The 24,387-nt window shown below is 42.5% G+C and overlaps 2 protein-coding genes across 2 annotated transcripts; both read right to left on the bottom strand.

Moving 5' to 3' along the window:
* Window positions 1-1,821: 1,821 nt before the first annotated feature.
* Window positions 1,822-14,943, bottom strand: LOC118313331 (leucyl/cystinyl aminopeptidase). The gene is made up of 22 exons (XM_035638677.2): window positions 14,510-14,943; window positions 12,599-12,693; window positions 11,863-12,065; window positions 11,214-11,325; window positions 10,855-11,112; window positions 10,529-10,719; window positions 10,225-10,363; window positions 9,556-9,690; window positions 9,291-9,411; window positions 9,014-9,165; window positions 8,811-8,924; window positions 8,596-8,727; window positions 8,319-8,453; window positions 7,422-7,582; window positions 7,184-7,272; window positions 6,896-7,079; window positions 6,586-6,742; window positions 5,778-5,962; window positions 5,456-5,617; window positions 4,415-4,555; window positions 4,213-4,294; window positions 1,822-4,037 (listed from the first exon to the last, which is right to left on the bottom strand). The coding sequence occupies exons 1-22, from the start codon at window positions 14,535-14,537 to the stop codon at window positions 3,906-3,908; spliced, it is 3,108 nt and encodes a 1,035-aa protein (XP_035494570.2). The 5' UTR covers window positions 14,538-14,943; the 3' UTR covers window positions 1,822-3,905.
* Window positions 14,944-15,943: 1,000 nt separating this feature from the next.
* Window positions 15,944-23,830, bottom strand: erap2 (endoplasmic reticulum aminopeptidase 2). Its single transcript, XM_035638678.2, has 21 exons — window positions 23,704-23,830; window positions 22,455-22,792; window positions 22,164-22,350; window positions 21,885-22,054; window positions 21,642-21,780; window positions 21,195-21,329; window positions 20,974-21,094; window positions 20,724-20,878; window positions 20,356-20,469; window positions 20,123-20,254; window positions 19,702-19,833; window positions 19,328-19,396; window positions 19,032-19,207; window positions 18,845-18,924; window positions 18,560-18,743; window positions 18,248-18,404; window positions 17,973-18,157; window positions 17,656-17,817; window positions 17,290-17,430; window positions 16,849-16,930; window positions 15,944-16,439 (listed from the first exon to the last, which is right to left on the bottom strand). Exons 2-21 carry the CDS (start codon window positions 22,613-22,615, stop codon window positions 16,293-16,295), a joined length of 2,829 nt encoding a protein of 942 aa, XP_035494571.1. The 5' UTR covers window positions 22,616-22,792; window positions 23,704-23,830; the 3' UTR covers window positions 15,944-16,292.
* Between the last annotated feature and the right edge of the window lie 557 nt (window positions 23,831-24,387).

Genomic DNA, 24,387 nt, shown 5'->3' with positions numbered 1-24,387 from the left:
GGAACGGAGAGTTCCAGGTTTAAAAGGACTAAACCAACATGAAGACCATAAACTGCATATAAAGATACATCACACAAACGTGAAGCCAGACAATCAGAATCGCCCCCTTGTGGTTGGATGCAGTATAGATCATAAACGCTGCCTCCTCCACATTAGCAGGTGGGACATTTCTCACAAAGAGGGTTTCTGTCATTCTAGGTAGCTGACATCACACTGATCTGTTAAAGTGTTCAATTTTCTGAAAGGTTTTGCTTTAATTTGTTTTTTGACACTATGACAAAATGGGTGAAATGTTATGATTGACAGCTCAGACTGACCTACAGTAGGTTGAGAGTGTAGATACCGCCGCTCCACTCCATCATCACCACTATGCAGACTTTGGCTCCAAATGACATCACCAGCGCAAGACGGCAGCGCCAGTATCCGGGATATTGTAGAGACACTTAAAACCCAAATAACGCACCCAAGGGTCCAAAAAGTTAACATAATACAAGGGTTAATGTTGTTGCAGATTGTATTTATGTGTGTTTAATCTGAGAAATAAGATAATAAGCAAAACTATATGTGATAAATATCAAAGAAGCTCATGAGCATCTCATCATCACTCACTGAGTGAAATCTTTACCTGGGTTACAACATAATGTAAACCCTGAGAAATTGAAATGAATGGTCAACACTAAAACCAAAAGTAACAGACTCTGTTGAAACATTGGATAATACTGTTGCTGCTACATGCAAACAAATTGTTCATGTGGCATCTGTGTCTGGTCTCTCATACAACTACTTCATCAGATATAATGAGTTCTGATTACTTCTTTCATTTCGATATATATAAAAGCCCTCGGTTGTTTTTATACCTAATGCACTTTGGGTTGATTGGCCGAGGAAGGAAGAATGAGGTTGAAAATACTGCTTGTATGATGTCTTCCAGCTGTGTGGCACTCGGCCAAAACAAGTCTTCAAGGCACAAAACAGACTTCCAAAACCACACGCTAAATACTCACACACACAGAGGGAACAGTGGGCTGGATTAAAATCTACAAAAACCTGCAGTTGTGTAACACGAATTGTCTTCAATGGCTGGACTATAGAGGCTTTATTTTTGTTTGAAGGACTTGAAATAATGTGGTTGATTCAAGTAAAATATCATATCTATAGCCCAGGCATTTTATAAGTGATTCTACATCCCTATAGTATCTCAGACATCCAACAGCATGAATGAGAGCAAATATGCAGGTTTCCGTAGAGCTAGACAGACATCTAGTGGTACAATGGGAAACGTCATGAAACAGGCTTTAACTCTATGTGTAAACTCAGGCTACATTGTGTTCCGACAGCATCCTCTCTGTATTGTGATTTCGGCGTTTATTCAGATATTGATTAACGGAGATTCTGTATCAAAAGTCCTCAAAATGTTTGGTTTATGTTTTACATTGTCACTACTTGTTTTGGTCTTTCTTTGATTCTTTTTGATGGTACAATATTGTGTTCTTGTAGACACTTCCTGCATTTGGCACATTTATTTCATCAGGCAAATCAGCATTAATTTTGTTAGCAGTAGCATTTGCTTTTCCACTTTCAAATGAATGAACGAACATACTTTAGTAAACTCCCAGAGGCAGTTTTAAATCCTTCCTCAGATCTGTCCCTGACTAAAAACCAAATCGCCCATCTCAAAATTAGCGTCACTTAAACGACTTTGCGACAAATTTTGTGTCTTGTGTACCGGTTACAGAAAACAAACAAAGTTTATTTTGCATTTAAAGGCAAACAACGTGGGAAGATATAGTAGGTAAAGAGCCATGAAAAGAGAATCCAACATTTTCAGAAAACAACTTTATTTATATTTTGTTCACATGAAGAGCAACACATTTTAAATGCATCTGCAGCATTTACTTCCCAGTGCAAGAGCAAAGACAATCTGACTGGCTTTACTGTACACACGAAAGCCTTAATCTAATACAATTCTCTCATCACTGAGTCAACAACTTTGACTGAACCTCGTACCTGATCAGTAACAATGACATCCTAAACTCCAGTCTCTGAAAAGTTGTAACAGCTGACTTCACATGGAGCAGTCCTTTTCGAACAACAATGTGGTGGGAAATCAGTGTTTCATCCTGTTAATAAAGCTGAACTGATTCTTATATAGTGTTGGCTGTGCGTTTAATGGCATATTCTTAACTTCCAGTTCAACACAGTATAAGTCTGTGAAACTATGATGGACCATCAGATCAAACCATAAGAAGATCATAGGAGTTGCATCTGATTTACGCAATAGTACTTTAGCGATTCTCTGTACTGTGATTCATCCTGCTACCATCACCCCACTGCTAACCTGGGGAGGGTGATTAAAGATTATTTTATTCTTTTAATTAACTTGAAAACTCCTGCCACATAAGTAACACAGAGGCTTTAAAAACAATATGACGGAGATAACCAGGTGGTGAAAATAAAGCATCCTGACTGACATGACAGTGACGGAGTGAATAACTACCAACTTAAATAAAGCTCAGAAGGAAGTGGACAACTGTATTTAAATAAGATCTTGGAGCAAAATGTTGGGCAAACACTAAAATAAAATCTCTCAATAAATAGCTAGGCTACTCTTCATTCTCAAGAGCAACAAGACAGGTTAACATTGGAGTAACTTGAGACCTCAACTATTTGTATTTGGCAGATGAGCTGAACAAATTAAATAATGCCCGACATAGATGTTCCTCTATAAAACTTTGTATCTTCAATAGGCACATTAGCTCTTAAAACACAATCATTCATCAGCTAGGGACCTCCTCGCGGTGGTCTAAACCAGCAAATGCGGTAAAAAGCTTCTGACCCAAACTCTTGGTCAATTCTATGTATACTTTTCTCCTTTACACTATGTACACACAGAGCAGAAAGCTAATCTTAAAATGCTAAAAGTCAGAATGTTTAAAACAGAACATCCAAAATCACAGTAAGGAGAAAAGGGGTTGAGCATATTTACATTATAATTACAGGCTCACGAACACACAGAGGTGAGATGAGTCGAAACAGTGACTGCGCTGCACGCAAAAAAAAGCAGTTGAAATACAAGATCGGCGGAAAAATGGTCTAGTGAGTGATAGACAGAAGAAATAAAGAAAGAAAGAAAGATTTGGCTCCAGTGTGCACTGCCTGCTCCCACATAAGACACATTGGTTGTTGATTCAGACCTGCACTGTTGTGCATTACACCATCTGCTCTACACAGTGGGAAGGTTCTGTCAATACATTCAAGTGACGCTGAAACAAGTTTGGTACTTTAAACTATCAATCCAGCAACCAATCTTCTGGCCAAACCATGACTAACATAGTAAATGCATCTGGTTGCATGAATAATCCGGAGTGCAGATCGACAGCTACAGACACAAGATGAGTTTCATTCTAAGAATCCAAAACGTGAATCCCTGACTGCTGCATCTACATACGTCCAACAGTTAAGAGGAAAGTCCAGGACTGACTGACAACACATACAGAAACTGTAACAGTGACATTCTTCATTCTTGCTATTTTTGGAGTGGCCATCGTACAGCTCATAGATGATGATTGTCTGCTCGGGCATGAGGATTATATGGGAGCTGCAAGAGGAAGGGTTTGGTTGACAGCATGAGTGTGAGGAGTGTGTGTTTGCATTCGACAACTCCCTGTCAAACACAAAATCAGAGCCACCCTGAGCTAGCAAACACAACATACAGGACCAATGTCAGAAAACCAAACTCCTTGTCCGGCCAGGTAGAGGACAACCTCTGGCTTTGTTTAGTACTCTGGCCTGGATAAGGGGAGTTAGGAGACAGTACTTCTGTAGTGCAAACACTGCTGTTGTCTTGACGACATGCTCCAGTCGTCTGACAGCGAGGTCGAGACTGGATGGCGAGCCTTACTGTATCAGAGCCACTTTTGGAGTGTAGACAGGTTCTGGTCCATCCAACTCCGATTTAGCCTGATGGTTTCCAAAGCCTCTTGTACGCTCCTCATCTGAGAGCCGCGCTCGTTCAGACTGGAGAAGAAACCCTGTACCTGCACCACACACAGGGACACATTGAGATGTTTGCAGGATCAGACAAGACATACAGCAAAACAATAAAAGCATTCGGTGAATAGTTAATGTCTCCTTACAAACACAAGTACACAGAGCCTCAAATCCAATATCAATGCATCCTACGAGCAGAGAGGAAAAACATCGCAAACATACTTGATCAAGGTGTGCCTGTGTGGAAAACTGGGAGGTGGCAGATTTGATGATTGACTGGATGGCAAAAGAGCCCAAAGGGAACCTACAGCCAAAAACCACAACATTGCCGATTTCAGATCATCTTCAAATTTTTCTGTTTCTATACAATCCTAAAATGAATTCTCAGTGATAACACTTTTGAAGCTGGACAGGGCCCACTTACTTTTCTATGAGTCTGTCCCAGTTCTCTTGTACAAAATCCCAGGCAAACAAGTAGCCAGCGAAGCCGCTACACACGGTGCTTATGACCAATGGCAACTCCTGCGTCTGGATGATTTCCCCGTTTAGACCTGCTTTCAAAATCCTAGACAGAAAGAAAAGAGTTCAAATGCTCTTCAGTGCATGAACCAACCCAACTACACTCACTGCGTTGTCATCACTTCCACATGGGATAAACTTGTTCCTTGTCCTTACTTTGTTGATTTACTAAATGTCATTCTGACACACTCACTGAAAGTCACTCTGGGTGAGAATGTAATAAAGTTTATGTTGACAGTATAATAAATCAAATTGTCCCAATTGCCTTGCTAATATATCAGTCGATATTAGCTCATTGCAGACACTGTACATCTGTACCAGTGTATATAGTGGTGAAAAAAATGCAGTACAGAAATGCTGAGGTCATTTATAGACTGTGTCCAATAAATACAGTAGTGTGTCCACCAGAGCAGTGACAAGTTTAATTTTCTATTACAAAATGTTCCATTCAGTTTGTATCGTGGACAAAAACACAAAACAAAAATAATGAAAAGAATTGATGGGTTCAAGCATCGAGATCCGCTCCAAAAATCCAGTACAAGTTGGGTGATGGACAATACAGTAATGTGACGATGAGGGTGACACTTGAGTATATGACACCTTAATATGTGCGTGTCAAACTTTGGTCAAGGTCAAAATCCCCAGGTATGGTGTCGTAAAGTGTGATAATTTAGAAATTTAACCCATTATGAAAAAGTGGGATTCTAGGATATCGCTTTTAGTGTAGATGCACAACATTGTGAGTGAGCATCCTGCTTCATCCACTGTATGTAAAAAGTGTTGCAGGAGAGAACTTATGAACATTCAACACAGTGCTGCCACGCTGGGTCCAACGGAAACTGACTTGTTAAGACTACTGTACATTTGCTAAACAAGTAATCAGTGGGGAAGAAATTATGTTGCTAGTGCAACTTGATCCTGGCCAGATATAAACACACACACTTACCACGCTAGCTGCCGTGTGTTCTGAGTGGATGCTAGGCCCTGTAGCATTTTTCGCTTCTGGGCATCATAGGTGGCGTCTCCATACATCTCGAGCAAAGTTTCCCAGTCTTCATCTGACTGAGCAGCCACAGAGAACACTGCTCGCTGCAGATCGCCTGGTATCCTACAGAAATATATAAAGAGCGAATTCAAATACAAACACATTTTACAGCTGCTCCTAATTTCAGTTTTCCTCCTACGACTCAACTAAAACTGTGTCCCACCAGGCCGCTCACCCTGTTGCTGCTATGGCTCTGACCAGGAAAGGCTAAATATAATTTTACCGTATAGTCCCGTTGGATTCAACATGCTGTTTGAACAGGTCTTTGGCGTGTTGAGTGCAGTTTTTTTCATTCAGACCACAGGCCATCTCAAGAAGGGATGAGCGCAGCTCCTGTTTAGACACACTCTCCTCCTCTCCCCATGTTTGTTTGTCCATCAGAGAACCAAAATGATGCAGGATATAATTCTGTAATATGAAGGGAAAAAAAAAGGATTAATATTAACATTAGTACACAAACACTAAACTCAGTTAATGGGCTCTACTGTCATATTAGCACATGGTGTGAAATGCACTGGACCACAAGTGAACTGGTGTTTTTCTGCGGAGGTCATTTCCTCAATTGCACCAGTTCGGCATCTTAGCAACTCGCCATGCGCCGCGGTGGGAGGCGACGCTTAGAAGAGGTTGTGGGGACACAAATCCAGCAGCACACTACAAACTCTGTGCCAAAAGTGAGAGTGTTTTGCTCCACCTGCTGCTCACTCAGGTAACATAGTAATTTGCTCACTTCATTCAGTGAAATCACACACATACAAATCTCCCTGAAATCACATAACCACTTTTACTCATCTTCCCACATTAGTGATTGTTGTCACGCCACAATTACAAACTACAGATCCAACCAGCACCAGACTGTTATAATATCCAGAGAAACCTCAACTCATCAACAAACTGATCAACATAACTCCTCATCTGAACCCTACGGACAAATGTTAACATTAAACATAAGGCACTTCATAGACCATGCATTCATTTTCTAAAACCTATTCTAATTATAACTTGCGTGTGTGTGTGTGTGTGTGTAGTACCTTCATGCGGGCCACAAGACCATGCTCCTGTCTTTTGTCAAGCAGCCTGTAGATACTATTGAGCTGTAACAAGGCCTCCATCACAGGAGAAGTCTCTGTTTCATTGGAAATGTAGTTCAACAGGCTGAGGACTTGATGGAAGGACACACGTCCCAGTCTGATGACAACAGAGGAAAGTAAGTGAGGGGAGAGCAAAGTGAAGTGCAAGAGGAGGAAACTACTGCTCCACTTGGTTTCCTAAAAAGGAATCACGAGCACTGGGAGAGAAAAAAAAGATTCAAATTGACAATTTCTAAATTATCTCCCATACCTGGAGAGAGCAAAGATGTTGTGTATAAGAGAGGCACGGTCTTCAGGTGGAAGAACGCTGACGTTGTTGGACAAAGCCTCTTTAAGAGCAGCCCAACCTTCATCTCCATAGTGGACAATGTAGAAGCCTGTGTTTCTGTAGTTCAACTTCAGCCACTTCACACTTTCTGGCAGCTTAAAAGTACCTGAAATCACAAACAGAGACATAAATACACACACAAATTCAACATTTGACATCACACCCGAAATTGTGAGACTGAATTTAGAAGATGAACACGTTGTGTCTTACTTGATTTGGTCTTCAGAGTAAAAACCTGTCTGCACTCAGGAGCCAAACTACAGCTGTTGTTTACATACGTCACTGGAATATTCCACAGGCTGAAGAGAGTATAGCACAACATAGTTAGGGATGTTGTGTTTCTACAATCTGTGCGTGCGTGCGTGCGTGTCTGTGTGTGTGTGTGTGTGTGTGTGTGTGTGTGTGTGTGTGTGTGTGTGTGTGTGTGTGTGTGTGATAACGTAATCACCTGGACGTTTGCGTGGCATTGTCAGTTGTGAGGAGGAAGTGCTCTTGTGTGAGGGTCACTTGATCTCCCTTGCGGCTTACAGTGACCAATGGGAAGCCTTTCTGTGACGTCCATGAGCTCATCATCTCGGACACGTTCTGGTGCTGCGTCGACACCTCGACCTGAGGACGGGAGGAGAAATACAAAGTCTGTGTTCGTTGTCTTTTCTGGAGATATGAAGATTATTATTGAGGGATCAGTCTGAAACTTTCCAGTTATAGTCTGAAGATTTATGGGGAAAAAAATCCCACAATATGATAAATAAGCTAGGTTATCATTTTCTCCTGGTTCAAAGCAATGCTCTTGCACTTATCGAGCACCAATGGTAGTCTTGGTCTTAAAATGGGGAGTGGTCAGGCACGTTGTTGGAGCATTGCTATCTTGAGGTGGCAAGAAGCAATTTCACAACTGACCTCTTCTGAAGTCAGCTGTGTTATTTTAAGAGTGCAGCATCAAGATAGTAATAAGTGCCTACCCTTTGAAATCATTTGCCGGGGCCTGACCATTGACTACAGGTCCTGATTGTTAGAATAAAGTTCTGTCATGTCCGCAAAGGCCACTTTTCTTGTTTTGCCATTAAAGCAATACTAAGCAATCTTACTAACTGAAATTTTGTACTAGTGGCGTGGTATCAAACCTCCAGATGACCAGTGCGAGACTAAGCAGGTGCAAGTAAGAGATCAACAGAAACAGCAGGGGACATAAATGAGTCGGCACTTAAATTGCCATTAAACTGACAGTAATTATCCAGTCTACTCTCTGTATCTATTTTCCTCTGGCTTTCCTGTAACATTATAAACTAATAACACAAGTAATTTCATTACAATCAATGACACACACACACACACACACACACACCTGTGTAAGGCTGTTCCAGAGGTCGCCAGTAACTGTGTTAAATCCACTGAACTGTTTAAGGTATTGAATGATACCCTTCCTAAACTGTTGATCCCCCGGCAGGGAGGCGTTCAGCATCAGAAGAATAGATGCACCCTGAAGACAGAGAGAGGCACATAGCATCTGTGATCAGACCTAAAACAGAATGTGAGGCCCGGTAGAGAAAGTCGTCCGTTGGATATGAAAGACTGTTGAATGAATGAGGATTGTATCTAGTAACATATTATATAAAGTGCACCTTTTCATAGGAGATAGAGTCAAACATCTCCTCCACCTGTTCTGCCGCGTTAACCTCTGTCGACACAGCGTGGGAGGAGTTTAGTGCATCTTTTTCCAAGGCTCTGAACCGCACTGCCAGGAACAAATTACCCTGCAAATAAATGTGAGGCTTGATGCAAATGCACACAATGAAGCACACAACTTGTCATTTATGAGCCACACGCGAGAGCTTACAATGTCCAGTTGGGGCATCACTGTCTGCAGTGACATGTACTGCATGTAGGTTGCAAAACCTTCGTTGAGCCACAGGTCATTCCACCAGCTCATGGTTACCAAGTTTCCAAACCACTGCAACACATCAGCAGAGATAGATTATGACCTGGATAATCTTCACGGCCTCTGCTCCTTTTTGCAAACACAAAGGCAGACACAACTACCTGATGGGCGAGTTCATGCGCTATGACGGACGCAACTACTCGCTTCTCCAGAGGAGAGGACTGTTTGCCCACCAGCAGGCTGGTCTCTCGGAAAGTGATGAGTCCCCAGTTCTCCATGGCTCCGGCCAGGAAGTCTGGGATGGCTACCAGGTCTGGCAAAAGAGAAACGGAGCGTATAGGGTGAGTAAAGGGTGGAGAAACTTATCAATAGGGATAAATTACCATGTGTATACATTGTGTGAAATGTGCAAGCTGGTATGTGTGTGTGTGTACTCACCTAGTTTTTGGAGGGGGTAGTCTATTTCAAAGAAGTTATTGTAGAACTCCAGCAATTTGGAGGCTGTGTCCAGAGCATATTCAGTGTGATCCTGCTTCTCTGGCACAGAGTACACAGACACCTACAGCAACGCAGATATCACACAGCCAGACAGTGTATTAGCAATTTACACAACCTCACTGAATACTTCATGTAAAAATATATATTAGATCATGTACAGCCTGAACTGACAGGAATAAAACTGTTATATCTGTGTCAGACCTACTTGAGTATTTGAGACATTTTTGCTGATCGGGGTGAAATCAGCAACTATGAAGGCCACCAGGTAGGTGCTCATGTTGACACTGGTTTTCTCAAACTCATCTTGAATGAGGCCTCCGGGAACGGATGTGGATTTAGCCTGATAACACACCACATGAGGACAAAATGACTACCAGCTAATATTGCTATCATACGCCAAAGTATAATAAAGTAATCAAGTTAAAGTAAGTATTAAAGTATAATAAAGAACTTACAATTACAGTGGGCACGGAAATGACTCACAAGAAACAACATTATATAGAGTTGTTGTTCTACTGTAAATTGTGTCTATTTAGGAAATATAGAAATTGAAAAATGATATTATTTGAGAGCTGTTGACAATGTATCATCAGCCAAATGCTCGTAATACATTAAACTTACAAACACTAATTATCTGTCCTAAGGTAGTATAATAATAATGATAATAGTGTCCCAAAATTGGAACAAGAGCAGCCATCATTGTTTTTAATATTAATTTCAACTGTCACATATTACCAGCCCTTATATCAAATGTTTTGTAAATTCTTTAGTGGGAAAAATATTGTTAACCAGATAAACAAATAGAAGAAGCCATTTAGCAAGCAGGATGTTTCAACACACTGTTAATAACAGATCATAATGAATGTTACAATACCGTAGGCATGTTGGAAAGAGTCATGTAGTTTGGTTTTCTGTTGATTTTAATCAGAAAAGTCGCTTTGAAAGCTGGCTCATCGAAGCAGGGGAAGGCCTTCCTCGCTGATAGCGGTTCAAACTGGGTTGCGGCTAGGACCCTGGTGACAAGGGATGAGGATGATAATGCTGAAATAGCAATTTAAATAAATACTTAAAAAAATAAATAAAGCAGCTTCCAATTTAAGTTTTTTTTGACAACACTGCTTTTTTAGTTAGCCCTTTCTCTGTAGCACATTCCTTTGTTGCCAGTTAGTCAAATGTACCTTTTGTTTCCATTTTTATCAGTGTATGAGCTGTTGTAGAAACCATCATAGGTGTGTGAGAGGTTGGCAGAGTAATCCAGGGTCAAAACGCAGAACTGGCCTGCCTTCAGCTCCTTAGAGAATTTAATGGCTAGCTGCTTTTCGAGTTTGTACTCCAGTACAATCACATCACTGGCCTCCCCATCACCCAGCTGAAAGAGAGAAACTATTGGTTAACAACTAGCACGTAAGTCAGCTGGGCTTTGCACTTTGCAGAATGACGACTAATTCATCTGAAGTCTGTTATTACACAATATGATCTGCACAAAAACGCCTTCCAGTCTCACCTTGAAAGTAGCTTTGAGAATGTTGAGATTAGCACCATGCAGGACAATGCGCTTGGTGTTGTGAAGCACAGACATGTTGATAACGGCGCGCCCAGTGAAGGTCATCTCGTTCAGGTCAGGGTTCAGGGTGAGGTCATAGCTGAGAGGACGTATGCTTTGAGGCAGCCGGAACTGGGCCCATGGAAACAGTTCGCCATTTGTGGCAAAAGGATAGACCGTCTCTTGGGGAGTGGTCTTGTTTTGCTTATGGCAACCTGCCTGAAGGAGGATGGGCACAGTGATATTTGGTCAATCCATAGAAAAAGTGATTTGTGTTTTGTAAAAGCAACCTTAACAGAACTAGTGAATGCTTTGCTTACCCTGGTAAAGGTGCATCCAGGCAAGAAGTATAGGACCATGGTCATAGAGGCCACTATCAGCAGAAATAACACACACACAACCACGGTCCGGGCTGAGGGGCGTGAACATGACCTGACACCAGGAAGAGATTAACATCACTTGCTTTGACCACTTTTACAAAATGATGAAAGGCATCTTCTTTTGGCATCTATACTTAACATTGATTTCCTTGTTTACATTTGTGACAGGATTTTGAATGAAGCAGCAACGTGAAATGTTTCTTCGCAAATATAAGCACAGATTTTTCAGCAACGCCATCGCGGGTTGTTTTATGATTCTATGTAAAAGCTACGCTTGTGAAACCCATGGTACTGTATTTGATATTATCTGTTTATTACTCTCATCTTTAGTCAACAAAGCTTCACAAAAAGGTCTCCAGTATTCATTCCAAGTGCATGTCTTAGAAACTTAGTTAAAGTGGTTGGATACTAAATTCAACATTTACATAAAACCAGATTCAACAAATACTCATGACAGATGCTATTACATACAGGATTATTTATGCAGCAATACAAAAATTTGGTGCGGTACACCTGACAGAAAAAAGATTTTTATGCCAGCATACTACATAGCACTACACCCAAATTATGGCCTTTGTCAGTGCATTACCTGGGTGGAGCCAGCCTGGTGTATGGAGAAGCGTTGGATCTGTGAGAAGAGCTACGGTTCATGAAAGACATTCCCAGCAGACGGGCCGAGGACTCGCAGTCCTCCTCGTCCTCGTCCATCTCATTCTCACCGAGGCCTCGAACAAGCAGCCGAGAACTACGAGGCTCAAACACCACCTCATCTGGGTCAAGAGCAGGAAATGTCTGCGGCGTAAAGACAAAGAAGAAACCAGTTAAGCTGTGCAGTATGACGTTAATAACTCAGTTTAACTGACAGAAACTAACACCGGGGGATGAGTGCATTGTAAAGATAAGATCAAATTGAAATTGCTTCTGTGGGGGAGATAAGTCACTGCAGCTCCACAGAGAAGGATAAAGATCCTGTGAACATTGTGAAGATACAGCTTCTTCATCGTGCTATAATGAAGTTCCTTTTTGAAAGAAGGAATTCACACTTTGTTGATTATGGATAGTTGCAGCTGACACAGGGTGAAAAAAATGATCATAGACAATTAAAAGAGCACACTGTATGTGCTATTGCAAGCCATCCCCACATTAACTGATCCTTATTTATATTGCTAATAGCCAACCTATCTATGTTATCAGATTTACAGATGAAAGCACTGTGCACTGAGTGGAGCAAATGTGTATTCTGAGATATGCAGATTATTGAGCCAGACTAGTCCTTGAAGTGAAGATGTGCATAGCATGCGTGGCATAGGATGAAATGGGCATACCGGAAAAGCACTGGAGTCTTTGGCCAAATCCACGACATCGGGTTCTTCTTCAAACATGCTGTTCTCAATCATGTTCCTAGGCAGGTTGGCTCGCTCTACAACACATAGAGGAAGAGAAATCAGACAGAAGATTTTCCGAAAGAGGAAATGAGAGGTGTGAGAGAGAACGAGCAGACTTGCGGATTGTCAAATACACTGAAAACAAACACGGTATAGAAGCAGGCCATATGTGCTTGTATTTTTCAGAGTTTCAGAATTTTCCAAAGAGAACAGTGGCAGCAAACCACTATGCAACACAAAGGCTTGTTACTCACACTGAATGTGCAGGCAACATAAAGCCACATCTAACAGAGCAGGGAGTTTCTTCAGGTTCCTGTCAGTAAACCTTCTCCTTCAGTATTTCCTGCTTCCTCGACCTACATATCTGGGGAAACGGCTACTTTTAAGTGCAAGTAATACATCGTCTGTTGAGACCCCCAATAGACTAAACTGCATCTTCAGCATCGTAAGGAGAGATTCCTCTGAGAAAGTCCATGTGATTTCCTGGCTGCCACATATCTCGCCTTAGTAATTCTTGAAACAATCAGAGGTATGTTCAACTTCCTAATTCAATAACAGCGAAAGTAGTAAAAATGCGGCGCAGTGCATGTCTCCCATTCTGCCTCACGATCCATTCATGCTTTTACTGGGTAAAGACTTGTTCGGTCTCAGTTGGTGATGGATTTGAGTGGAAAGTGGAAAGAGGCAGGAAGTGAATGCACGTTGTTCACATACACAATGACACCAATTTACAAAAAGTGAGCTATAACTCCTTTCATTCAACACTTATATACTTTTCATTTGTGGTTCGAAACCCTGTGCCCCGGACCGTGTTGGATTATAAGAATTACTGCTCAAGAAGAGGTCTTTTTTTTTCTTTAAGCCAAAATACAAGGCATCATTTCCCCTCTAATGGAAATCAAGAAATGTGAGAAGTGAGAGGTGAATTTAGTTCCTGTATGTCCCGTTCAGTGTTGCTGATATGACTGTATGGGCTGTCACTGTGCCCCTTAGGTATGAATGTTTAAAAATAGGCAAGGAGCTAAGCAGTAGGTGATGCGTAATGTTCAGAGGAAGATATAATAAAAATAAGACCCACCCAAAAAACACACATCAACCTTTGATGATCGTGTCATGTCTTTCTCCAGCTGTGGGGTATTGTTATGCTGTTACGTCGATGGATGTTTCATATAACCAAGATGACATGGGAGAGACACTGGATGTGGCAGTTATTATGTGGACTGCAACGAGGTGAATGTGAATAACGCACAACTCCTGTATCTTCCTCAAGTTTGTATGTAAATACAGCAGTGAGGCCTGACATCTGCTGAGCGTGCTCTTCCTGGTTGTGTACCAGGCCAGAACAGACAACAGACACACGGTGATCCGTCGGCTGGATGGTCAAAAAAGGGGATCGTGAAACACGAGCTCGGTCCTCCGCAGACGAAACAAACACACAGGAAGTCAAGCTGCTGTGATTTGGACCAGAGAATGAATAACATCCACCGACAGACACACGTCGTCTTCCCCGAGGGCTGTTGGCGATGGCCTCTATCGCTCAGACGTCGGTTGCAAGCGAATAGAAATGTGTTGTTTCCTCTTTGCACATACAAGTCACCTCAATGAACTGCGAGATATAGCACTTCCGCTTTGTGTTCTGAGACGGTCGTGTGCAGAGCAGTGCTACCATGCCTCGGCAGCACTGTCAACAGCGCGATGATTAAACGCGCTTCTGAGAACCCCTCAGCTGGAAGAAAACAATGACACAGAAAAGCACAAAGGGGCTCGTGAGAAGACAACACCAGCCACGTGTCCTCCGGTAAACGTCCCCCTACTCCCACCGGGAAGCCTGCGGCCATTTGCCTTCCTTACCCGTGTTGTTGCTGTCGAACGGATCCATGGTCGGACACCTCACAGAGCTCCTCGCGGCCACAGCACACGGACCCGGTCACGTTCACGGCAGCTCGACTGACTGACGCGATGTTGGTCCACGACCCACCGCGGGCTACCAGACGCCCCCCGTCACCCGCAGCCCGTCCCCGCTGTGCTCACGTGAGCTACGTAGTAGCTAGCTTGGACCGAGTCAACTTCCAGCCGAAAGACATTCGTTCGGATAACGTTAGCTGGTCTCCATAACTTTACCGCCCCGGGCTGTTTGGCCTTCTTGAGCTTAGACCGCGAACACGGCGGGACACGTCTCAAACGTCGACGCTGCGATAGAAAACTGGGTAAACAAGTCTTAATCCGACACACACGGGAAACTGGCAACAGAGCTGGTGACACTCTCGTTCCTCCTTGACCAGTTGTTGACAACCTCCCGTCAAATTACGGTACTCGCACCCTATTGGACGATTCCACCCAGGGGCGGGGCTAAGGCGTCACATGCACGCACACTTTTTTTTCTTAATATTCTTGTGAGGGCTTCTGAACATACTGAGCCCACAACAAGCAAATATTTAACATGACGAATTACACACACACACACACACACACACACACACAGCATCGTTTCAGATTTCTTTTGACTTTCTTCATGAAATCACTTACCATTAGACATATGATCGGGAATAATTTTATGAATAAATATGGCCTCATTATGGAATTTTTTTTAGATGAGGAAATGTGTCATACGCTACAAAGATTTTTTTTTAAATACTGACACATAAGATGCTAAACAAATCTAAAAGTGAGGCATGTATGGCAATGTGCATATGAATGGGAATGTATTTTGTTTTGTTTATTTTATTTATTTTGTTATCTTCTGCAAATAATACGAGTGTCAATATGTAATACTGTATGTATATACAGAAGCTAATAATATTGAAAATACGAATTCATAATAATACATTTAATAAGATCCTGAGGGACCTAAGAACAACACATAAATCAAATATAATGTAAAAGGGGTAGGTGTATTAAGCAAATGCTTCAACCTACACCCCCTTCAGTCAGTATTGAGTATAAAAGAGCTAAGATGACACTTTCTTTTCTTTTACTATTTGTTATGTATGTGATGTTGTTTAATTACGTGATCGAAATAAACTAAACTGAACTAATTATTTGCAGCGATATCTTTGAAAATGTGCATTATTGACCATATCTTAGTTAACCTTGACCTTTTTTAGCACCAAAAGTTAATCATCTAGAGATATCATCCTATAAGTAATAATTCCATCAATTGTGGTGGAAATCCATTCTTGAACTTTTGAGTAATTTTTTTGACACACAAACACACAGATGGGCGAAAATACCCTGCTTCCTGTTGCGCAGGGTAATAACACAAGGACGTGTCAGTTAACACACAAAGAGGGAGCAATGAACCATTTTATTGTCTATATGGTGAACAATCCTTTCACAGAACACATGTGCCTTACTTTGGAATGGATCTCTTTCTCTCTCGCGCGCACACACACTGACACACACACGCACACAATGTATATGGCTACTCACATAAATTGCCTCTGCTCAGCTGCCAATTTTCCAAATTCTATGTTTTTTTTAACAAATTAGTCTTCTGAAAATGTACAAAAGGCTTTACAGCGATATCAAGAAGCACATTACAATTTCCAATTGAAAACACGCATACAAATTTAAAACACATTCAGATATCCTTTATGTGGTAAATGTCAACCACCACCTCGATTCCTGCTGTCTTTCACTTCTTTTGCTCATTCAACCAGATTCTCAGAGGCTCTAGGTTCCTTTGGCTCCAGCGAACATTCTTCTGCACGTTGTCTAGGGCAACCTGAGTAGCTCTCAGCTGAGATGCTTGTTCTTTGATGGACTCAAAGAAAGATTGTACCTGTGGGTCAAAAACACACACATTTACACATGTAAACAGGGATACAACTGAAAAGTGACTTTCAACATTTTTATAGATATGTCTTTCTATGACAGAATCAAAATATATAACTGAAAAACCATCATAATTAGACCTTTCATGTCTAAGAACAAATGGACAGGCAAAGGGAGGTTAGGTTTTCTCAGACACTTTTTAAACTATTTTAAAGTGTTATTTTCAATCTGCAGTATTTTGATATTATCACTAATTTCACTTTTCTTTGTATTATGTACAGGGAAAAGGATGGAAACCCACCAATCAACAATCAGTGTTTGGAAATACTGTCAAAAGAAGCAATATTTCTGATACTGATCAACATCTAAACTGCCAAGTGGAATAAAGATTAGTTGAATATGTAAGAAAAATTTACGTCAGTGAGCTCCTCTGAAGAAGAAAACTGGCCCGTGGTACCAGTGATGATGTGTCTCATACAAAATGAGCCCAACTGGAGCCTGCATGTCAGAAAAACACAGCAGTGAGGACAGTCACAAACAAATATATATCTTTAATACACACACACACAGGTCCAAAAGTCTGAGACCACCTTCCTATTCCTATTGAATTGGAAAGTGTTCTGTTCTGTTCCTCACTGGATTCCAAAGAAGCCACTAGAAAGACAAGTTGTGCAGGGTTACATGCTGTATATGCACCCAACTCAGAAGACCAGCTTGAGGAATAAAAACTAGTATATATAATTGGTAAGACGTTATTGTACTAAACGGGAATGTTTCATTTTCATAGTGTCACACTGTTTTGCTGGAAGTATATTCTATTTGTTATGAGTGCAGCATATCCTTTATGTTATACTTACTTTTTAACCAGCGTGTCCCAGTTTTTTTTGACAAAGTTCCAGGCCAGGTGATGGCCCAGCGGGTTCCTCGCCACCATCAGGATGAGGCCAGACAGGTCCTGCGAGCGAATCACCTTCCCTTCAAGACCCAGCTCTAGCAGTCTGCAACAAAAACACACACACACAAACATGAGCTTTATTTTTACACATTATCTGTCACTTGAGCAGCCTTTACTTGAAGTTCTATTTTTTTTTAAACATATCTGCTTTAATGACAAATAGTAAACACAGTACAGTGTTGGCAGCAGTACTGTGATACTATACCCCAAAAGAGCCACAAGGTGGCAACATGAACTGTGTGGGGAAGATAGAAGATAGAAGATATACTTTTCCAGTTTGCTGGTGTCTCTGCTGCAAGTCAAAGCAAATAAGAATTTGTGTTTTTGTGCTGCAGAGAGGGAGTTTTTGTATGTGTGTAAGAGCGAGGCCCAGCCATGGTCATCCTGCGCTCCCACTGAATACACTGTCACCGCCACATCAGTGGGTAAGCTGGAGAAAACACAAGCAGAGACATGCATATTAGGAACACAGTGAAATATCAAATGATATGGCCCAGTGTAACACAGGGAATGGCTGCTGTTTAGGAGCATTATGTCTGCAGTCGTTGACTGATAATCCTGTGTTGAAATATAAATTAAACAGACTTGAGTGTTCCATTGGACTCAAGCCAGTCTTTGAAGCTCTGATGCGCCCGCTGGAGACAGGGAGGGTCCTCAAGGTGACAAGCCAGAGAGAGGACCTCTGACCTCAGCCGTCGCTCTGACACAGAGCCGCTGTCGCTCCATGTCTGCTGGTCGATGACGGCACGGAAAAATTGCAGGATGTACATCTGCACGAAAGCACAGAGGGAATCAGCGTCTCACACGAATGCGGTTTCATGCTGACATTGACCGAAAAGTATCACTTGTCATCTTCTTACCCCCAGGTTGTGTGTTAGCTCAAGCTCATTCCTTTTCTCAATCATCCGGTAATACGCCTCCAGATAGCCCAGTCCTTGGAGGAGAGGCACTGTGTGTGTCTCCAATCGCAGATAATCGATCAGTTCTAAGGCTTTATTTATTGCCAGGTGACCTGACCTTTAGAAGAAAAACAAGAATATTTGAAATGTTGGGTGCTATTTCAGGTGGGATTATTAGATCAGTATTGTTTGTGTAACTTAAGGAAAAAATGTGTCTCGTTGGCTCACACACACACACCCACCCACAGATCAAAGTCACACTTTTATGCTTACGTGACCAACTGAAAAGCGTTGTGTATCAAGTGAGTTCTGTCTTTGTAGCTCAGAGCAGTGTGGTTCTCCCGCAGCAGTGTTGTCATCTCATCCCAACCACCGTCCTCGTAATGAACCACATAATAGCCAGTCATGTCAGTGTTTACCTTCACCCAATTGACTTCCTCTTCTATGGGTATACTGTCTGAAAGGCATATGAATAGCAAAAGGCAGGATGACAAACAATGTAGTGGCAAGGAAAAAGCAAAACATTAAAAGTATTTATCGTTCTCTCTCCCCTCTTACCTGTGTGCGTTGTCATCAGGTGTCTGTGAATTGTGCTGGAGGCATCGGTCTTGTATGTCAGAGGGATATGCCAAAGGAAACTATACAAGAGCAGAAAGGTTTGTTTTTTTAAAATAACCCAAAAGTGATACTTGATAGTTTTTTTAAATCAATTGTTATGCAGCTGTGAGTTCATGTGCCTGCTCACCCCTTCTGCAAGGAGGGCCAGACAGGGTCAGACGGTAGGACTGTCCTCAGGAACCTGTCCTGTCTAAGCAGGAGACGAGACCCCTTCCTGGTTACAGTCACCAGAGGAACGCCTTTCTGCAGAGTCCAAGTGTTCATCATGGCTGTCAGATCCAGATGCTCCCCTGCGAACAGGTACTGCAGGAGACAGCTGGATATCAACACACGTGACCCTAATCTGGTGGAAACTTTGTTAACATACATAAGAGGCAACCCATGAAGAGAGTTAGTCAGTTTATGTTTAAAATGTTTACTTACTGCATTTTTGGTGTTCTGGCTGCTGCTGTAACAGTGTTTTCCTGAGATAAAGTCCTCTTCTGAGCATGTCTGAAAAACAAGATAATTCTATTGCAATGCAGACTTTACACTTCTTTGAGAATGGTAATCCATCACAGCGAACACTGTCTGCTTTTATGTTCATCAGTGTTTTGAAAAAAAAAACATAGTTCAAAACAGACAGCTCTCCCTTTTTCAACAATTCTCTCATTCATGTAATTTTATCCTGATAGTGGAAAAAAAAAATCTAATTTGACAAAAAATAGATCCAATGTACACAAATACACATTCAAAAACATTTCTGTCGGGCTAACCCACACAATGAGTTGCCCATTGAAGGTAGTTTGTGTTCATACATTGGCCATACTGTCCCACAGGTCCTGGTTGTGTGCATTTTTGTAGCTGAATTTGCGTAGGTATCGCACGATCCCTCTCTGAAACACATCATCTGTCAGAAAGTGTCGCAGCATGTGCAGAACACATGCTCCCTGTGTGGGACAGAGAGAGATTTGTTTAGGTTATGCAATATGATGGTGACAAAATTTGTGAAAAAGATTTTCTGTTACACTAAGAGATCAATACATATATGCAGTCTATAATTAGTGACAGGTTTCATACTATTTCAAACAGGACCAGGCCAATAAGATATAGAAAGAAGAGACGATAAAAGCATCAGTTTTTTTTATATATCTATCGCTGATTTTGCAGGTATCATATTTCCATTAATTATACATCAGTTGTTTACCCGTCTGAAAACACGTGAGTCTGAAAGCATACTTTGTCATAGGAGACTGTGTCGAACATCTCTTTGATCTGAGTGGGGTTCTCTGCGTCGCTGGATATTGGGCGAGAGGAATTCAACGAATCAAGGCCTACTGCGACAAAGCAGGTGTGTAGTAAATATTCCTCCTGCAATAAAACGCACAACAACAACATCATTATATATCCTTTCTCCAAGGTTTTAATGTTCACACTTATTTATTAATGAATTCCCAGATTAATGCACATACCACAGTGAGGTCCGGGTAGGTGGCCTCCACTGAAATGTACTCCATGTATCTGGCAAATCCTTCATTCAGCCAGATATCGTTCCACCACGCCATGGTCACCAAGTTACCAAACCACTGCAGGCAAGATGTTGGCTTTTACCATTTGTGACTATTTATGTAATGAAGTGGTTTATGAGCATTTGAACTAAAGTAGATAGACAAACACTTAATCCTGAGCCAGTGTCTCACTCACACACACACACACACACACACACACACACACACACACACACACACACACACACACACACACACACACACACACACACACACACACACACACACACACACACACACACACACACACACACACACACACACACACACACCTGATGGGCGAGCTCATGGCCGATCACCATAGTGACCCAGAGTTTGTCAGACACGGAGGAAGTGAGGGGGTCAAAGAGGAGGCTTGTCTCTCTGTAGGTGGTCAGACCCCAGTTCTCCATCGCGCCTGACTGAAAGTCTGGGATGGCTATCAAATCTGAAAGAGGGAAAACTCAGGTCAGGTGACAGAAAGTGAGAGGAAGAGAAATGCTTATAGCACTTGCAGACAAAACATTAAAAAAAAAGTTGAACCTTGTTTGGGTAGAGGGTAGCGGATGTTGAAGAACTCCTCGTAGAAGTCCAACATTTTGACAGCAACCTCCAGTGCATAGTGGGTCTGAGGCATTTTCTCAGGGGCAGCATAGACGGACACCTATATATGCATAACAATACTTAAAAAGACAAACTGAGGCTGAGAAAGTAATTTTTGGGGTTTTTAACCAAGTGATTAAGATAATCAAACATTGTCTTACCTGCACTCCAGAGGATGTGGTCGCAGTGACAGATCTGAAGTCACTGATGACGAACGCCACGAGATATGTGCTCATCTTTACGCTCGCAGCAAACCAGTCCTCGAGCAGACCATCGCTCAGCTCAACCGTCTTGACCTGAATTACTCACATATATCTCATTGTCACTATGTCATACACACTTTTGAACAGGTAAGATGGTTCATGTAGGTAACAGACAGTACACAAAAGCAGGCACCTCCAAACTTGATCATCACTAGGTGCTGGACAAAACAGTTGAAAACCAGAAGACAGGAAATGTTCGCAAACCAGTTAATGCTGCTGCCGGGTAAAGTTTCGGGCACAGGCACTTTCTGAAACTTTACCAGGGAAATGATAAAATAGTTTGTGGGATCATCAACTGGACTGCGGATATTTCCTGTCTTCCTGGGTAACATATGTAACACTCACCACAGGCATGTTGGAGAGAGAAATGTGCTCTGGGCTCCTCCTGATCCGTACTGAGAAGTTGGCTTTAAAGATCGGCTCATCAAAGCAAGGGAATGCCATCCGAGCACTCGTGGGCTCAAAGTGAGTTGAAGCTAAGGTTCTGAAAAGAGACAGGTGCTTTTTGTATTGTATTGTGCTTGTAACGCACCTGAATGTGAAGGGTATTTTATCAAACTTTCTGTGAAAGAATCCCCCAGGTCCTACCTAGTCTCCCCTGTGGTGGTTCTGTAGGTGCTCTTGTAGAAACCATAGAACCCTTCTGCTAGCTCTGCCCCAAACTCAATATACAGGAAATACTTTTGCCCACTGCTGAGCACCCAGGGAGAGAAAATGCCAATCTGCTCATGCGAAGGGTTATGAAGAACTGGAAGAACCTATGACGAGAAAATCAAATCAATTGTGACTCCATTAAATGCCAAGTGAATATGAAATGGAGAGATCCTATCAAGGATAGATAATCTGTAGCTCTGCATTTACAGCTACCTGGTCCGAGAGATGAGTGAAGTTCTGGTTCAATATGGTGGCTTTGGAGATCTGTAGACCTTTACTGTGTAATACAACCCAGTTTGTATTGTTCTGGACATCAATCTGGATCTGCACAGAGCCAGTGAAACTGAGACTCGTGAGGTTGGGGTGCAGGAAAAGGCGGTAGTGGAGAGGAATGATGTACCTAGGATAAACAAATAAGTGATGCTTCTTTAATCAGTGCCTCACGGAGTTCTGTCATCAATTCCCTCCATGTGGGCGTAAAACGGCAGGTAGGGGAAAGGGTACCTTGGCAGGCGGAGACGGCTCCAGGGGAAGGACAGATTACCAGCACCCAAAGGAGGTTGTACCACTGGCGGGCTCGACGCCTGTTGTGAACTCAGGTTGCGGTTACACCAAACCAGAGACACGTGAAATACAGACAGCACTAGCAGCCTCACCAAGGCCATTGTGGAGGAAATGTGCTTCGACCCCTGCTTCAAAGAATTGCCAACCTGTGTGTATTGAGATCACGTGGTCATATCCCACATACAGGGAGCAACTGAGGACCACCTGATCTCAGTGTTGGACACTAATACTGCTGGAGCAAAAGCGTCAGGCAAGTTCCCCGGGACTTCTTCTTGAACCTGAAAGACATTAGTGGAGGAAGAAGGTCACATCATCACTATGAAAAGGCACAGTGTCCATTCAAACACCCCCACTAGACTCTTCTTGATCTAGTGGAGGTCTGATGAGGCTTTGTCTCATTGTTGCTAAGGTCACAATCTCCCTCTGACCAACATTTGACAGAAATACATCACTGGATACGACAGTTGCTGCTTACTTCTAGAGCTGCAACAGCTATCCGATTAGCAACCGACTACTAAGTTAATCGGCAACCGTTTCGATAATCGATTAATCGGCCCAAGTAGTCAATATTCTCTGATTTCAGCTTCTTAAATGTGAATATTTTCTGGTTTCTTTGCTCCTCTGTGGCAGTTAACTAAATATCTTTGGTGTGTGGACAAAAAAAAAATTAGACATCATCTTGGTGGTTTGGGAAACACGACCCACAATTTTTCACCATTTCTTGGGCCAAACAACTAATCGCTTAATCCGAGAAAATAAACCGACAGATCAATCGATTATCGATTAATCCGAGGAAATGAATCGACGATCACACTCGTCTGTTGCAGCCCTGCACTTAGATCCATCACTCTGCAACGGTTGACGTGACCATTCACCCACTTCCCCATATGACTGGGGTTCACTGGATCCTCGGCCCGACAACAAGTGTTCTCCACAACAACACATCTCAGCCCCGAAGGAAACGCGCGACCGACGAACCACGTGGTTTCCCCATGCGGACGCAACGATCACACAACAAGGACGCGTCTGTAAGTGTGAGGTGGTCGGCACGCCGCGCTGCAGCATGCTGGACACACGAAGGTGTCAGTTACAGCAAGCGAAGACACCGTTGGACTCGCTGTGGAAGAGAGTCGAGAGGCTGCGAGTAGTCGAACAATACTCGTTCGGTGATCTGGTCGGAAAGCTTTACCTCGGTCAGTTGGGCCTCATCATCCTTCCTTGTGGCCCTCACGGACTTTCACTTTCTCTATGTAGATCCCGCCCACAGGACCTGCCAGTGTGTGTGTGTGTGTGTGTGTGGGTGTGTGTGCGCGCGCATAGTCTGTCATTGGTTGAGAGCAGCAGTTTTGGCTCTACACCGTCGTTGTGAGGACATGGTGGCCGCTTGAGGGTTCACACTTGGTTTTAGGGGTTAGGTTTTGGAATTGGGTTTAGGTTAGGGTGTGGGTTAGGGTTAGGCATTTAGTTGTGATGCTTAAGGTTAGGGTGAGGTGCTAGGGAATGCATTATGTCAATGGGGGTCCTCACAACTATAGAGAGACACGCGTGTTTGTGTGCGTGTGACTCAGTCTGACCTCAACAATAACTATACTTCGATCAAAACTAACCCTAGAATATGGCCTCGTCTTAAGATGTAATGACTTGTGTTGTGCAAATGACCTATTTGTCCCCATAAGGAGGACAAGTTGTAAGGACAGCAGGTTTTTTCAGTGTGCGATGCTTTGTCGATTTCCATAATAACCGCCTGACCACCTGAGCAGAGTGTAACATTTCTTCATAACCACACTCACATCGGCATCTGTACCTTCTGGCAGGTGTGCCTCACAACAGTGTGTTGCCTGATGTTCCGGGTGCGTCGATATGATCAGTTTCT

The sequence above is a fragment of the Scophthalmus maximus genome, chromosome 19 (assembly GCF_022379125.1).
Source record: "Scophthalmus maximus strain ysfricsl-2021 chromosome 19, ASM2237912v1, whole genome shotgun sequence".
Lineage (NCBI taxonomy): Eukaryota > Metazoa > Chordata > Actinopteri > Pleuronectiformes > Scophthalmidae > Scophthalmus > Scophthalmus maximus.
Note: the sequence above shows the minus strand (reverse complement) of the source record. Positions and strands in the feature narration are given on the sequence as shown.